The sequence below is a fragment of the Fusarium vanettenii genome (assembly GCF_000151355.1).
Source record: "Fusarium vanettenii 77-13-4 chromosome 3 genomic scaffold NECHAsca_2_chr3_3_0, whole genome shotgun sequence".
Taxonomy (NCBI): domain Eukaryota; kingdom Fungi; phylum Ascomycota; class Sordariomycetes; order Hypocreales; family Nectriaceae; genus Fusarium; species Fusarium vanettenii.
This window is the reverse complement of record NW_003315880.1, coordinates 1454067-1471100: the sequence shown is the minus strand read 5'-3', so window position 1 is coordinate 1471100 and position 17034 is coordinate 1454067. Positions and strand designations below refer to the sequence as shown.

Genomic DNA, 17034 nt, shown 5'->3' with positions numbered 1-17034 from the left:
TTGCTATCTCTGTGCTATCATCGTGTAAATCATCATGTCGTAAATCCTCCCTTCACTTCAGTCACCTTCATAATCGACAAAGTCGAGGGAGACTGAGAGCTGGGAACTGTAAAATTCAATATTCTCGTGGCAGCGCTACAGCACTTGCCTAGCAATATGAGCCGTTTTTTGTAACTATCCCAAATCCCGTTATCAAACACGCAAGTAAAACAATGTCCGCTCCGCTCTGCTGCCCTGTGTCGAAGGTCCTGCCCACTTGAGCTCACCAACGCCCTAGTAATTTCACGAGCACCTCCCTCTTCATGTAGGCTCATACATAGCCATGCAATATCTGTCATTTCCTCAAATGCCTCATCGTCAAACATGATCCCATAAAAACACCGCAGAAGGGTGGGATGCGCTCGTCTGCGTGATACGTCTCCCCCCTCTCTCAAGAGCAAAAAAAAAAATGTTGTAAAAGAACTAAAACGCTGTCTTCTTCAAGTCATACATTCGTAGAAGAAAGTCATAAGAAGGTCGTAACACATCTTCCCGTGTCAGGTAACTTCGTGTTGTTGTTGAGGCGGTGACCAGCCGTGAGAGAAGGTTAAAGTCGTGTTTCGTATGCTTGAAAGGACAATTCTGGAGGTCGCTGTCGACCAAGATTGAAGAAATCTTGCCAACGCTATCGCTGTGATCAAAACAAATGCAAACAAAGGAAAGGGCGGGCGCCACAATGGGGCCCGTTCATGTCTTGCGACAGCAGTATTTGTCAGGTGAGGAATCTAGTTGGCCCGGATGACAAGCTTAGATAGGAACTTGTTGGACAGGGAGTCAAAGTCGTATCGGTCAAACTTGGACTCCTTGCGGGTACGGAGATAGGCCTCTGCCATAGGTATTAGTATACAAGACCATACTGAGAAACAATTGATAACATACCGTGCTTGATGACATGCTGTCGCACTTCAGTCATAGCCTCGCAGACGGAGACGTTGTTGTGAAGCAGGTGGCCGTGCTTGCGGGTGTCCCAATCGGTGAAGGCAGGGAGCTTCTGGGAGATGGCGTGGAAGAGACCCACAATCACACCAACAGGAGTGGTCTCCATGTCGGTGCAGAACTTGTTCACGGCGACGGGGTCGGGGACGCGGTAGTGGCAGTCAAACTGCATCTCCTCCCAGACAGCAAGCAGGATGGAGGCAATCATGAAGATGGTAGGCCAGTTCTTCATCTTCTCACCGCTGTAGACACCAGAGTACAGGGCAGAGAGCTCCTCAAGAATGTCCTTCTGGAGCTCACGCCACATGTCGGCAAGGGCACACTTGATCTGGAAGTTGATCATGACGGGAGCGACGGTGCGGCCGTAGTACTTGGAGTCCTCATCGTCGATCTGTCCGTCCAGGTTGACCTCAGATCCTTGGTTCTCAACCATGGTGATGTGCATAGTGAGGTTGTAGGCAAGGACAAGCTTGAGAGCCTTGCGGATGACGGGCATCTTCTCCTTGACGTAGTAGCGGTGAGCAGTCTTGAGGATCTCAGTGATGAAGGGAGTGCCCTCGAAGTGGTCATCAATGAAGTCCTCAAAGGGGCCATCAATGTGCTTGTCGAGGTACTCGGAGAGAGCATCGAGACGGATACCCTCGGCTCCAACATCGAGCTTCTCGGTGCGGGTCTCAAAGTCAATAGGCTCCTGGTCGGTCAGGGTAGACTCAACCCAGTCAACCGAGAAGCAGCTGTCGTCGGCGACAAAGACCTCGCGAACCATGACAGGGAGAGCGAAACCGTAGCCGTGGGTGATCCACATGAGAGTCTCCTTCTGGGCGAAACCCTTGACGTTGTAGACAGACACGCCACGGTCCATGTGCCTCTCGTAGTCGGCTTTCCAGTCCTTCATGAAGTAGCCAATATCCTTGATATCGATGCGAGTGCAAGGAACCTGCCAGAGGCGAGCGTGCGAAGGCTGGCAACCGGCGCAAGGCTCTCCCTTGTCACACGTCTTCTTGAGGAACTTGCATCGCAGGCAAGCTCGCAGCTTTCTTATCTCGCTGGCTTGCTTTCGCTGCTCAGGCAAGAGGGGTCCCTTTCTGCGGCCAACCTTCTTCTCAACAGTACCGTCCTTCTTACCGTTGGAGATGCGGCGGACAACGGGCTTGGTGGCCTTGGCAATGGGGCTCTTGCGAGGACCCGAGTTCCTGCGGGTGGTGCTGCTAGGGGGAGAGGTCGATCCGGCGCCGCTGCCAGGGCTGTGACGGCTTGACGAAGGCTCCGACTTGATAGGCGCGGGAGCCACGGGAGCGGGGGCAGGGGCGACGGTATCGTGGTTGTGGTTGTGGCCATCACCAGCGAAGCAGTTACGGTGGTTACCAGCGTCGACATATCCGTCGGACTCGGGGGAGAAGGGAGAGTAGGGGAATGGTGCGATCTCCTCAAAGCTGCCAAATTCCATGGAATTGGCGCCATCAGAAGAGTCCGAGTTGGTCCTCAGGTGGAGGGTCTGGGAGGGGTTGAAGATAGCGGCGCCCTGAGCGTGAGCCTGCTGGAACTGGTCAAAGTTGGGCTGATTCCAGTCCACCATGGCCCAGCCTTCACCTGAGGACGAAGGAAGGGACAGCACCTCCAAATAGGTGCCAGTAGGAGAGTTGCTTCCAACACTGTCGAGACGAGGCATACCATCCATCTGCAGAGTGCTCTGGAACTCCTGCCAATTCTCCATTCCGGTGCTCGGCCATTGAACTGCTTGCGTAGGGTCGTCCATGGTAGGCATGGCGCTGAATGTCGACTCAAGTAGATTGGCCTGCAGAGCGGCCTGGGTCGTCGGAGGAAGATAGTCGAGGGGGTTGGGCGACTGGAAGCTGGTGGGGAATGGGGTGAAGCTCATGAGGGCGGCATCTTGAATGAACTGGGTCATGTCAGGAGCAGCCAGTTGCTGCTGCTGTTGCTGAAGAGCCCAGTCGGTCAAGGGGTTCGCGGTCGGCTGGAAAGGCGACTGTTGTAGTGGCGAGTGCTGGCTGTGCGGGCTGGCGGACTGGGAAAGAGGTGAAGACTGATGCTCCTCGGGACTGAGCGAGGCATGGCCGTGAGAGTTGTTGGAGGCCATGTCGAGCGGAACGGCCCAGTTGCGAGCGTTGTTGGGCATGATATTGGAGGCGGCCGAAGGACTCGAGTGGGTTGTGGCGGTCGAGTATGACTGGTAGGCAGCGCGATCCCGGTGGTCGTAGGTCAGATCCAGATAGGCATCACCCCCGCCGTTGTTGAATTCGAAGGTCATTCTGGGCAAGAGGCAGAAGGGGAGCGGAGCGGGAGGAGAGGCGGAAGATGCTAGTATTGTAGGAACAGAGCGGACGACACCGCTCTTTCGTGAAGTCCCTGAAGAGGTGAAGGGAGGAAGTTTTGGAGCAGATGGAGAAGGAGAAGACTGCTGGAGACGCTGAAAGGCGGGTTAACCATGGGCTATGCCGCGACTAGGTCTCGCTGCAGTGGGCGGTTGTCGATGGGGGGAAGAAGCGGTGAAGCGTCGTCCAGCCCCAGCCGGGACATACAGCCAATGGGCGCCGCCAAGCCACCTCGAGGCACCCACTGGGGCGCCCACTCACTAAGCGGCCACTGAGCAGCCGCTGAATAGCCCGCTAAACTCGTCCGCTGGAGGACGCACCCGACCCGCTGAAGGGAAGGGACCACACCCCGGAACCCTTCTGCTGCAACCTTCCTGCGCCCCATGTGGAGGCACTCGGCCAATGGGGGCTGAGGGATGGGCGAAGTGATGCACTGTGAGCTCTAGGGCGAGTACAGTGCATACAGCGCCTGACGCCCTGTACAACTGTCAGAGCGGTCGCACTAGCGAGGCCACAACTTGCTGACAGCGGCAAACACGACCACGGTATCCCCAGCACAGTGCGCACAGTCCATCTTCCCGACCACCTCAACAGCCGCGGCCGCCGCCAAACGTCCGAGGGTCGTGATCCAGTCCCCGATCCAGTCCACCTGAGGCCGATTGACTTGACTTGATTCAAGAACTCGGCCTATCGCAGGTTCTAAACAGGGACCAAACCCAGGGCACATGGGTCAGCCATCGACATCCACCAAAATAGCCCCTTCCCACTTGGTGCTCAATCCCGTCCGTGTCGAAAAGTCACGATATGCAGCGGGGCGCCTCGCCAGCAGATCCGTCGCGGCCACTCATCGACGCAGCTGCATCGAGCGCGGGTAGTTTGCAGATGGCGATGGAGCTCTGTCCCTGACTGGTCCTCATTGAGTGTGCCTCGTTTCTCAGATCCGCCCGAGGCGTCGACCTGGACCTGAACACAGATGAGGATATTATCAGATTACCATGGCAAGACGGATTCCCTCCATTACGCCATCTTCTTTCTCGAGTCCCCCAACCTCCGAATTGAGGCCAGCCTCGGCTGCATTGTTCAACTAAGGATTCAGGGCCGGAACTAGCACAGTGCGCTAGGCGCCATGGCTCAGGCCCTCCACTCGCAATACACCCCTTTCAGAGGTCATTAGCTGAGCCGCGCACTGTGTCTCCGCACTGTCCCGCGGTCCCCTGGAGGGGCTCACATCCGTCCATCAAACTTGGCCGTCAACGCCGTCGTATCCCGCCCACCTCACCTTGCAGCAGCGTATCGTTACAGCACAGGCTGCATTGGCGTGCAACAGTCTTCATCGTGGCGAACCTGTACCGGTCTATATTACCCTGACTGCGGATGCCAAATCCCTTTGGCTTTAATCGGCCTCTTGTCATGCCTGTTCTGGCCTCGGGCTCCTGCACGTCGCGCATCAAACTACTCCACCAATCTGCCATCGTGTGTTGCAGTTCTTGGTGATTAGCTCGCCCACGCCGAGTCGCTCCAAGACATGCCCGTCACGGCGCTCCGGTCCGCCACGCAAGTCATCCCCAACTGGTTCGCGGCGGCAAGCCACATGCTGATGGACGCACAACCGTCGCGGGCTGGCCCTCTGGTGTCTTGAGGCTTGGAATGCACCGCAAAGCTGCACGTGCGAGGGTGTGCTCCTTTGTACTATGTACTCTGGTCCCTAGCCAGGTGGACGGTTTAAGCAGGAGAATGCGGCCTTGCGACTCCGTCCGATTCGAGTCCAGTTCTCAAGGTCCCTAAAAAACTAAGGCGCACGATGGGCCAGGATCGACACGGAGTCTCGGAGCAGGGGAACTCGGCTGTTGTTGTTTCGTGACTCGGGCGGTAAATCTCTCGACAGACGATTGCCAGCCATCTCCAGAATCAGAGGGACCGTCAGCGACCAGCCTTCGAACCCATGCTCGAGGGGGTTCACTTGCAAAAGGGCAGGAGAGCGACGGTGCACAGTGTTGGCCTGCTCGGACTCCACCAGGGTCGCGCAAACCTTGCTCTACCGTCGATCCCGCTCTATTTCCCAAGAAGCCCCATTCATCTGTCTGTCACCTTGGCCGTCTGAGACCTGTACTCGTGATGCACTGCCAGCGAACACGTCAAAGATGGGTGCAGAGACACCTCCATCCAAGCACAGCGGCCAATCAGGGGGCTATCCTCTGGCAAAATCTAGTCTCGATTCCTGTTCCGGATCTGCACGATATGTCCGCGCATGTGAGTTAATGCGGTAAATCGTTCCTCAGTCTTTGTACTCTGCAAGCTCGTGGCCTGTCCTTCTCTTACAGATGGTTGATCCATCACCAGGAGGAGGAGGCATCCGGCCCTCCAGCGGCCTTGACACGAACCTACAGTATGCCCACGGTTCTCCACCGTCAAAGTGGCTATACTATCGTGAAGCCTGCCAAGTCTGACACGAGGTCGCAACATTCTGACTGAACAAGTACGGTTGACGCAACTCGAAGCTCGCTTGCGCTCTAGTGACCGGGTTCCCCAGGCTTGCATCCTCGCGAGGAACAGAGGCGAGCCCTGGAATCAGAAAGAGCCTGATGGGATGGGCTCATACCGCAACCGCCGACAAGGGCATCTCTGCGGCGGGCGGGCTGGAGAACCTGGGCCACGATCTCGGAGTATGTCGTGCGCAACAAGTGCCTCTGAGGTGCACATATCGACTGCAGACAAAGCAACTGGCGGCACCCACATGCGGCATCGATGACATCTAGAGCGCTGAGGGTGCATCTGCGATATTCAGGAAGCAGGGAATTGCCGGCCACACACAAGAGTATCAGGTCAATGCACTGCATGGTGTCGTGCTCGTCAGCCACGCACCGCGTTGGCCAACCTCTCCCCGGAGTTGTGAAGCAGTGGCCACCTGGTGTCTGTGTGTCTTGTCTCTCGAGATAGCAGCACAAGGCTTAGAGACACCACGCACAGTCTGGCCTACGATCCGGTCGGCGGATCGCCCGTTCATGTTGCAACACGACCCGTGATGGTGATGTCAGCACCTCCCCACGCCGGGACTGGACAACGATAGTATCATCAGTTGAGAGCATGACCTTTCAGGAACGCCATGGCTCGTGGCTCATCCCAAGCTAAACACCCCCTCTTCAGCTGCCCTGTTCCATATCAATCTCTGACCTTCCCCTGATTGCTTGACCGCATCTATGACCAGGGTGCTCCCGCGAGATCCTAGCTGCTTTCCGTGTGCACGTCTCACCTGGTGGTGGCACGCCTTGCACGCCTCCCTCTAGTCCAAGAAGGATCTGCGTCCTTATTCCTCCGAGAATGGAGGATGGGGGATGGGATAGCAGCAGACGGCGCGCGCCTAGGGAATGAAGCGCTTCATGCGGATGAGATGCTCCTCTCGAGCGAGCGTCCTCAACAGAATGAATGCCCATCTCGGACCTGCTTCAGACTTGGCCCCGAGTCAGGCCAGAGAGGCGTACGCGCGCCAGTAGCCCCTCCAATAGTCCTGGGTTACGTTGGAGACCCTGCAGATCCCCTCATGATAGACAGGCAGACCAGGTCTGGCTGCCATGCAGTTGTCGAGTCGAGTCGAGTCGAGTCGAGTCGAGTCCAAACAAAACAAAGGCGAGACAGGCAGACAGCCTCGACCCGACCCGACGTTGACGGTGCCTCTCGTGCATCCCCAGCAAAAAATATGGATGTCAGCCGCATCGCAGCTCGATCCACTGTCAGTTGGTGGCCAACCAGCAAATTGCTTCCCATCAGGCCATTTCTGCTGCAGGGGGGATTCGAAGGCTTGGAGATGGCTCCCGGGAACAACCGCCGTCTCTTTTGGCGGCCGACGCCGACGAAAGATAGACGCCTCGCTCGTTTGATCTGGAATCGACAACCGAGGAAGAACCAGAGATAGAGATAGTCTCGCTCAACGTTTGATTAATCCCTCTCTCTATGATATGCCGCATGCTACTGTAGCACGATACTACAGTACATAGTACGTTTGCTATTCAAGTCCGAGCCTCCGACGTCAACTCCACACGGGCTTCGACGGGCATTCCCCACTGCAAACATGGACCGTGTGTCGACATATCCTTTGCAATCTCTGAGGGATTGCATAGTCGGCAGGTCTAGTCGAGGGTCTCGTGGTGTAGGCGATTTGGTCGCTCCTCAGTTGCCGGGGCAAGCAGCTCGTCTATTCTGTCTTGCAACGCCCCAGACAAGTCCAGGCATGACATACCACAATACGGTACTATACAAAGACCAAACTTGGGCTGCTTTACTTGGTTTCTCGTTGAGCCCTTCGGCAGACTCGGACTTGAAAGCAACTTTGGCTCAGGCTGGACAGCTCATGATAGTGAGCGGTGGGATGATTGAAGCAACAGCTGACATCACGACTAACATGCTTCCAACCACGAGTCCAATGTTGTGGGTTACAGGTAAGAGAAACGTCAACATGTCAACATGAGAAAAGTGACGAGACATTCGACGCGTTGAAGCATTCTCGTTTGTTGACCAGACACGCCTTCTTCATAACACCCCTTCCACGTCTAAGGCATAAACACTCGTGGGTATCAAAACCGGTGATCCAAGACCAACGGCCTCACTGACGGCAGACTAACATGTCACGTTATCTCCAAAAACAAGATCAGGCTCCGGCATTCAGGCTTTCAAAGACACTCGCATCTCGCCACGAGGCACGGCACGCACCGTCCCCATGTCTCAGTGTCACAAGCAAGCAAGATGGATAGACGCTCACACTTCATGCCCAAGCAGTGGAGTTTTACCTCGTGCTGGTGCAGAGAACAGGTCGCATCGTCAACGGTCCAAAATGATGTAAATGCGGCCGCCCATGGCCGCTGCTGCTACTGCTGCTGCTGAAAAACTTCAGATAGGTAAGGTATGATGATGTCAAGCTAGCCACGTCACCAAGCGCTCAACGGCAGATGCATGAGCGTCAAACATGGGTTACATTACATAGGTAAGCAAGGTTGGCCAGGATGGGGGACGCATCTCGGTTGAAATCCCCATGCTAGGATTCTCGGCCGAGTCTGGGTCCTTTTACTCTAGACCCTCTTTATTCTTGGGCGCTTACTTGAGCGAGCTCCTACTTGGTGAAGCGCGGCATCAGATACTTTTTTTTTTGACGTGTTTGCTTCCATACATAGACGCTAACTCTGTGGTGTTGTCCTCACCTGCAGACGTTGGGCTCCGCAGGCAAGATGCGATGTGATGCGATTCCGGAGTGATCTTTGACTCACCGTCATTGTGACTCTGATGATGAAGGGCAACTTGAGCGAAGTCGGCCAAGAGACTCTCATGGCGAGTTTCAGGAGACACTTCCAGTTGATGATGGAATACGGTCGTCAGTGAGATTGGCGACTGCAAATGTTGTCCATCGCTTGTAGGTAGTAAGTGTAACAGTTGAGTTCGAGCCCGTGCTATCCCTCATCAACACTCTCGTCCCTCGGCTTCATCTTGAACCGTGCTTGACTCGTCTTCCTCGGGAACCTCTTACTCCCCCTGATCTTGGCCGTACCTCTCTTTGTCTTTACGGAGCACTTACATTCATGTCATGATCTTTATTCCTCTCCTTCTCGCTCATTTGTCTTTCTTATTCTTGCCAGGCAGCCAACTCCTAACCAGAGGATTTCTCTTCTCAGTTGGCTTACCTGGAGCATTGTTACTCTCCATTTTCTTTCCCCTGAATCTTGATTTCCATGTTAGTTGTGACCATTATCACCTCCTTCTCGTTGCCAGACTTCTTCACATTCACTCTGGAAAGTTACTTTGCAAAGCAATTGTCCATATATTCACACTCGTCCTTCTTCCTCCCGTCCAAGTTCTCTCCAATCATGCTAGCAAGATTTAAACGCTGCTTTGTTAACCTGATGGTAATTTTATTACAGATAGAGAACCTTGCCAAGGTGTCTGATGCTTCAGTCTTCGCCTACCCTCCGAAACCCGTCCAGCCAGCCACCTTAGCCCACCAGCACGGCCGATTACAAGTTTATAAGCCGAGGCTGTAACAGTGGTTAAATGATCTGGTGTGTCCAATATCCTCGGCTCGCTCTAGTCTCTGAGTAGCGCTGAAACATTCACGTTGGCCGATTCGGGTTACCCAGATGTGCGTCTAGAACCCCGTGGCGTTGGCTGTATCACGCCTTGTTCACTACTTTCCACGGCGTCATCTTCTCACTGCTATAAACCTTACTGGATAGTTATCGTGTTATTGAAGCTTAGGAATAAGCCTCAGTTGTGTCCCAGCTGTGTTATTTCTGTCGGGTTGCTCGGAAGCCCCCTCCGCTTCTTCAAGCCCTTGACCAAGTTCACTGCTTTCTTCTGAACAATTCATGCTTTTAATGAGATAGGCGACCACAACCAGGACTTGGACTTCGGAATGCTGGGTCTTTGGGTACGACTGTTCCTGTCTGTGAGAATGATCGAGACAGTGTTCGAGGAGGCGTTGAGGTCAAACCTCATTCAACCACACTCGTCGACCCATGTGATTCGTAGTGTAGCTTCAGGGAGTATCTCATTTCTCATCCGAGGTGGATACACAGTTGGAAATGCCAATCATCTCGAATGCACAGAGCGTAGGGTTTTGTCGTGATGCGACAGTGATGGAGATAAACGACAAGGAGGTAGGACCGCATACTTGAAATCTATCATGGCAACAGTTTTGAATTGGATTCATTCCTAATCGATGAATTATCAACTTCAAATTTCCATGTTCCCTGTTTGTGCTAGGAACTGGGCAAATAAGAGTGACGGGAGGCTTCGCGGAACAGGGTAGTTTAACAACCTCCTAGAGGACTAATGGCCAGGGCCTAACTTGACGCATTGTGTTAGCATGGTGATAAAAGCGGACTATATCATTCTGTTTCAGGATCCAATCATTATGTTCCCTTCGACCAAGATGAAGGGTTGTCAGTATTACCGTGGTATCATCTAAGAGTGTCAACTGAGGACCTCGGGCTCGTTCACAAAACACGGTAGAACTTCAAGGGTAGGTAATTCAGCTTTATTGACTCGCGCGACAGGATATAATGCTGTAAAACATGACAACAAGCTGGCTGAATGCAAAAGAACCATACCGGAAACAACCTAAACCAACAGAGCTGAGAGGTATATAACATGGAAACCAGATATGCAAAATCCACCAGAAAAGCGAATGAAGATGGTCAAATGTCGTCGAAAATTGTCTGCAACAATCAGTAGGAGTGGATATATAACGGTCATAACACACAAATCTCATCGCCTCGACGCCATCCCAGGTGGTATTTTGAGGAACATGCGTGGCATACATGTGTCCAGGAGTAATAGATCAAGGTATCTCAGGGCTTCGGATCTTGCTTATGAGCAAGGCCCGGCAGAGGAGGAGCAGCAGCTGATGCGGCAGGCATCAGCGGCGCGGTAGAGGGACAGCTACGCTGTCAAGAGTGGTTTGGGCACTGGGACGTAGAGTGGAAGCGCGGCGGCGCTAGATTGTTCGTCCCAGGCATGGTTATCATCATCATCATCATGGGTCGCCCTTTTTTTCACGACAAGCACTGGCCTACGAGACGACGGACACCATAGCATTGGCGTGCGTGCTCCATGAAGCCATCGGCAGACCACAGACGAGTCAGTATGGCAAGAAGTGGACGGTACGGACCAACACCTGATGGAACGAGTTCTGACAGCGTGCTCTCCGGTAGCGCACCTTGCATATAATGGCCATACGTGACGAGGCAGCCTTGGCACAGGTGGCCGTTCTCGACGCCAGAATCAGTCAGGGACGGGAAGCGAATGGAGGCCATGCCGCCAAAATCATCTTCAACGACCTCAGCCTTTCGTGGCAGCCGTGACATATCGCAGGCCGGGGGCTCCAGAGGGGCCTCGTGAAAGTGCCTAAACATGCCAAGAACTCTCGGGGTCATGTTGGCAGCGCGGAACTTGGGCCTCAGTTCGGCCAGCTGCTCGGGGGAGCCGTGGACTTGGAGGGCGAGCTGCTTGGCCTGCTTGACGCTAACCAGGTGCTCAACTTGCTTGTGGGCGAACTGGAATCTCAGACCAAAAGTCCCCGGGATGCTATGCATGAGGGGAATCTGTTCCAGGTCGTTATCTGTGAGAGCAAAGCACTGCTTTGCTAGGGTTGGGGTTGTCATGCGGAAGGCCTGATTCTCATATAGGCACTCGAAGCAGACTCTCTCGCAGGTGGGCAGGAACAAAAATCCGCCAAAGTAGTGGCAAGAGACGCATCTGCTCTGGTGGAGAGCCTGATGAACAAGGGCAGCCGGGTGGTGGCTGACTAGGCGAGTCTTGACCAGGGCCGTGAGGGCCTCGGGGGCATGCTCGATAACATCTCTATAAACGGGAAGATCCTCGACAACGTCCTTTCCCAGAGATGAGACGCGCGAGAGGCGCGAAAGCGACTGAAAGTCGAGAAGATCGAGCACACTGAGCAGAAGCTCTGCTGGGAGGAGATCCAGCTGGCCCAAAGAAGAACCCCGCGGTTGGCCACTGGCACTGAGCGAGGGGCGAACAGCCAGAGGCAGGCCCCGAAGCATGCCCTTGAACTCTGAGGCCTCAGGTCGAACAAGGTGGTGGAAAAGGTTCTGGGGGAGCTCGCTGCACATTGTATTTTTGGAAAAGAGTCGATTTTCGGTTCGGTTTTTCTTGTCTGTAGGCTTTTCTGTGAAGAGCAGTAAATTATTGAAAGAAAAGGACCGATCACTGCCAGGTTAAGAGTGCGGGAAAATAGTTGTGCTGCTTCATGGCCGAGGTTATAGCCCATGTACTTACTCAGCAAAGCGAACCGCTCAGATTCCAGCATTCTTAAAAAAGCAAACTTGATTCAGCAGCGAGGGGAGGCGAGGCGAGACGAGACCAGGGCGAGGGATAAAAAAAAAAGAGGGGATTTCCCCATAGTTGCATGTGAAATGGATCCGAGGCGTGGTGTTTCTCTGACCAGGGGGACATATTGAGGTTGAGGCTCTGATTTTGGTTCCTTCCTTATATAAGACGGATGTAGTGAATTAAGCTTTTGGAAGGAAGCACCGACGTTGGACAGCAGCTCCTTCCCTTTTTTTTCATGATACCCTCTTGCCTGCTATATACATGATTCTTTTTTCTTTTTGCCTTTAGAAAGCGAGGGCACACACATTTTCTCACACACACACACACACCTCTTCTTCCCATCCATCTCGCGTATGTGTGGTTGTCGTTGCTATGCAGTGCAGGCAGGCGCAGGTGCAGGCGCCCACCCCACGGACCGGCAAGACGATCCGGCCTTCGAGTTCCGGTTCCGCATCCACATCCACCGGAATTCGATTCAGCAGTATCCGGGGTCAAATCCACCCAATTTTGGTGTTTTTGCTTCTCAGACGTACATATTTGGCTGTAATCGCCATTACAGACATGATGAAGCCTGTTTCAAAGCATCGCACGCTGTCCTTACCCCTCGTCTGATTGGGGCAAACCGATGATGCTATCCGGGGTCGACCACACCAGCCAAGAGGCACTGAACCGGGCTGACCCCAGTCCCATCGACTTCAAGACACGACACTTGTGAATATCCCTTCCCTTGCGTAACCCCTCACTCTGGGGCCGCATCAAACCGCCCAGACAAGGTGCACACAGACACACACACCAATTACGGCAGGAATCTAGACGTGGAGGTGGCGTCCACATCAAGACACCCTCCTCATATTGATCTTCATTGCCCCGATGCCACGACTCCTTCTGTGCCCATCAAAATGAGGATTCGAGCATTCTGTGGAACGCTGGCATCTCTGGGCAGTGAGCGAGAGACGCTGCAATTGGTGATTGCCCTGGTTACACACTCAACAAGCGAGCGAGCTGAGCTGGCCCAACCTAAGCGCCCACCGGGAGATCGTCGCCTCCATCAACCACACGCCGCGTCGTCCGTCTCGTCTGCCGGTCCCTCCTTCGTAAATACGACGACATGTGCCCTACAATAACTCGGCACGACGAGGTTATAATCCTCAATATCCGAGGCACCATTCCTCTGGATCGCTCACTTCGCTTCAGCTCGCTAGACAAGACAAGCCAGGCGAGAATGTTTTCTTCTCTGATTAATTAATCATTAATCCCTGGACTGGCGCGCTTGCCGCACATGGATCCGTGCCATCCAATGCCATGGATCTCAACCCTCGGACCAAGATTCGCGAGCATGAGCCGAACCGAGATGCCGTTGCGTTGTGGCTTTCATCGCCACCGCCCATCATCCAACGTGTTGATAATGCCATGTCGTAAGCATTCATCTCCCAGATCTTGTCTGCAACTAGAGACGACTCCTGCCGCAGTCTTGAGCGCAGAATAATGTCGCATCTCGGCGATTTCCACATGGCGGCCGCGGAACCCCGTTGATACCGGCAATTGCATCCGGACACTTGCTTCTCGGGCATACAAAAGTCAACCCAACACTTCCTCGGAGTCGAGACGGTCATTATATCGGTTGTCGATTCAAGGAGGTGCCCATGCGCTGCCACCTCGGCATCAGATGAGGCTCCGGCTTGCAGGGTTCAGGGTCAGTACACGTAGCGTCCACTAATGACGCTACTGACGAGCTTGACTCTTGTTTTTGCTGGAGAGCCGTCGTGAACCGAACGAAAAGAGATCCATCGTGGGGTCACGGAACTGTATCACCGCTCCAGATCACTTCAAGACCTCTTCCCTGCTCGTCGACCCCAACCTGCCACGTTGGGCCAGCTAACCCACGGGTCAACAAGGTCCGAACTGAAACGACGTAACCTCGGATCATTGTTGCAGCTGTCAGCACATATCCTCCCCAGCCGAGTCGACTGCTTTCTTGCTTTTGCTTGTGAAGGGGACCCAAACCCACTTTTGAGAGCGTGCAGCGGCATCATGACCTCGGGCACTCTTGGCACTTCACTTCTCCAATTCCGAAATACCCTTGACTCCAAGCGGAGCCTCGACTCCACTGGCTAAAGTCTGGATCCAGAAACCAATCTGAAAGGAGCCAGGTTTGGCAACTTGAAATCCACATGTTGAGACCGGGTTATCGTCATGCTCGGCGGTTGCTAAACGAACACAGAACTAATATCAAGCTCTCCAACAACTCCCAAAACCCTCAATTAGGAACGTCACACTATATGTGGAACTCCCGCTGCCAAACTAGTGTTTACGGGTCGGTGATGAAAGTGCGGATGGGGACGGGGACCATGTAAGTCGACGACGTCCAGGTCTTGGCATGAGTTGTCATATTTAAGATCCTACCCAGACGGCCAAGCTTTCTCTCCATTGGGTTTAGACTTTGGTTAACTTGAACAATATGCTCGAAACACCTTCTACGGTCATCGGAGGAATGCGGGTATGCCCGAGAAGTTCACCGCTTGCGCACGTCAAGTCTCCAACTAGTAAGGCATCCCATTGACTAGACTACGTAGACTTATGAGGAAAACATCGCAATGATAAACGAAATAGTACATATTCTATAGCTTCAGTGTCATGTGATGTTGGACTTGGTCTCGCTGTTGTGTGCAAACTACCTCTTTGCTCCTCATGCCTGACACTCCCTCTGCCTCGATGCTGAATGTGGCATGATACAACTTGACAGTCTCTGCTTTGTCGTACTTGCTGTTTGATCTCGGCGTTATGCAAGATAGGCGAAATAGACACCTCGTGGTCCGACCCCGGAACTTGACGACCGCTCGTCTGAACTTGTTAAGATATCTTGCGATGAAAAGGGTACTGACTCTAAGTTTGACGCTTTTTTGTTTCTTCTACTCACCCTCACTGTTCAGCTTAACTAAATTTATCTCTGAATCGGCTTGTCTTTAGTAGTGACTTGATCTGTTGATCTCAATGGCGTCTCCTAAAGAAGCCATCAGCTACAATAACAAAAAAAAAAAAAGCCATCAATACATTCTTATTCTCTCATATATAACGCCTCCAACAGATGTCATTAACCCCAGTAGCAAAAGACACAGCTATTAAGGCATTTGAGAATAAAACCAGGTACCATAAAACGCCGTGAAGTAGAATGTGTTACTACTATGACTCTGCTTCGACAGGCGTCATGTCAAACTTGGTCATGACAGGATCATCATCTTCCTTACATGTTGAGTGGCGCTCTCTTGGGCCAAGTAAACCATTGAGCCAAACAAAAAATGTTCAATCGAAGGAGAGAGAGAAACTATGAGTAGCCTGCCACTAGATCGTAACCATCAACTACCCTCACGTATCCATCTAGTGCTCCTCAAACCCCCTTCTCTCTCAGTTGTGGCCATGATGACCACAGAGCAGTTGCCGTATTCTAAGCCAGTATGTCTAGCAAACCATGTTTATAAAAACCTCTTTCAACGGTTTTGTCTTGACTTGCACATTATACATAGTTATGTGACTTGGTGATGACCCAGTTGGATGTTGGGAGGGGGTGTGGGTTGCAATGTGTGCTTGTATCGATGGTGGATGTTTTCATGATATGAGCTTCAAATTGTAACACTTCCGTCGGAACTTGCTCATCTACAAAGGTATTGGGATTTCGGCAGTCTGTAGTGTTCGAGGCAGAAGTCAAGATGTCCGCCTAGAGTTGCTCTTATGCCCAAACCATGCTGCATCCTTTCGACACCGCACACTCAATCATGGTAAATAACGTTTTAATTAAGCTCTTACAATATTTCCTGACATTGAAAAAACTACATAGAGCTGCAAAATGAAAGAAAACGTCATCTTAGGTGTCTCGCATGGTTCGGAGGTGATGTGCTATAGGGTAGGCCACAATGCTTGGGCTGCTCAGTTTGACACTTCCAACGTAGTTTCTTGAATCGACCACATTATCGAAATGGATTTAAGTAGTGAGTTTTGTTGATATGCATCTTTGTGTTGGTGGGTCACATAGTCTATGTGGTAAAACGTTGGACAAGAGACGCAGGAGGGAGAAGAAACAGCGAGTTCAGTAGAACAACGGCAACACATGGTTCTGATGGAAAGGCTCAAATTTAGATTGAAAGTCATAAACACGATAAACATGAAAGGTGATAATTAAAGATTCAACAAACATGCTCTCAACTGCAAGGTTATTCATCCCTCTCCCACAAGTGCGTAAGTGTCATTCATTCTTGTCGAGCCCAGGGCTTTGACACTCAACCGCAAGACTGCAAGACAGAGCCAATCATGGGTTAATTAGCAAATACCCGCGCTCAAAACTCAAACAAATAACCGTGCCATGTTAGAGTTGTTTGACCCAGCTCCAGGAGCAAGGCTATTAGATGACAGGATTGCGCCAACTCTCATGTGTCAAGCTTTGGCCACGTAGAAACATGAAAGGAAATCTCGACATGTTTGCTTCATCTCCCGCAATCATCTGAACCATGATCCAACACTTCCATCAAACTCATCCATCTTTGTTGTCTGTCTCAAGGGTGTTTGAGCCTGGTGATTGGCTCAGAATTGATAACCGAGGAAGAAGCGGAGACGACGGGCTCACACGACGACAATCCACTTGGTTTTGTGGGGGTGAGTACCCTACCCTGTCTGCATCGACGCTCTGGTGATCCATGGCTTGGAGAACAATATCAACGAGAAGAGGGGGTGAATCCTCGCCGATGCCGACTTCAAAACAAAGGAAAACCCCATCAGCTGCGTGATGAGATCGAGAGCTCGTCTTATCCGTCCTCGACCACGCGTCATCTTTTCACACGGCAACAGCAACAGCAACAACACCACCACAGGCGTCAACACAAACAAGACCACCAACATCAAG

The 17034-nt window shown here is 52.7% G+C and overlaps 2 protein-coding genes across 2 annotated transcripts; both read right to left on the bottom strand.

Annotated features, from left to right (window-relative positions):
- Positions 1–38: 38 nt before the first annotated feature.
- On the bottom strand, positions 39–3244 carry NECHADRAFT_103742 (uncharacterized protein; the record flags this gene model as incomplete). Its single annotated transcript, XM_003052528.1, has 2 exons — positions 39–865; positions 919–3244. The coding sequence occupies 2 exons, from the start codon at positions 3242–3244 to the stop codon at positions 765–767; spliced, it is 2427 nt and encodes an 808-aa protein (XP_003052574.1). The 3' UTR covers positions 39–764.
- A 7599-nt stretch (positions 3245–10843) lies between these two features.
- NECHADRAFT_36477 (uncharacterized protein) lies at positions 10844–11923 on the bottom strand (the record flags this gene model as incomplete). The annotated part of the gene is made up of 1 exon (XM_003052527.1): positions 10844–11923. The coding sequence occupies one exon, from the start codon at positions 11921–11923 to the stop codon at positions 10844–10846; it is 1080 nt and encodes a 359-aa protein (XP_003052573.1).
- Positions 11924–17034: the final 5111 nt, after the last annotated feature.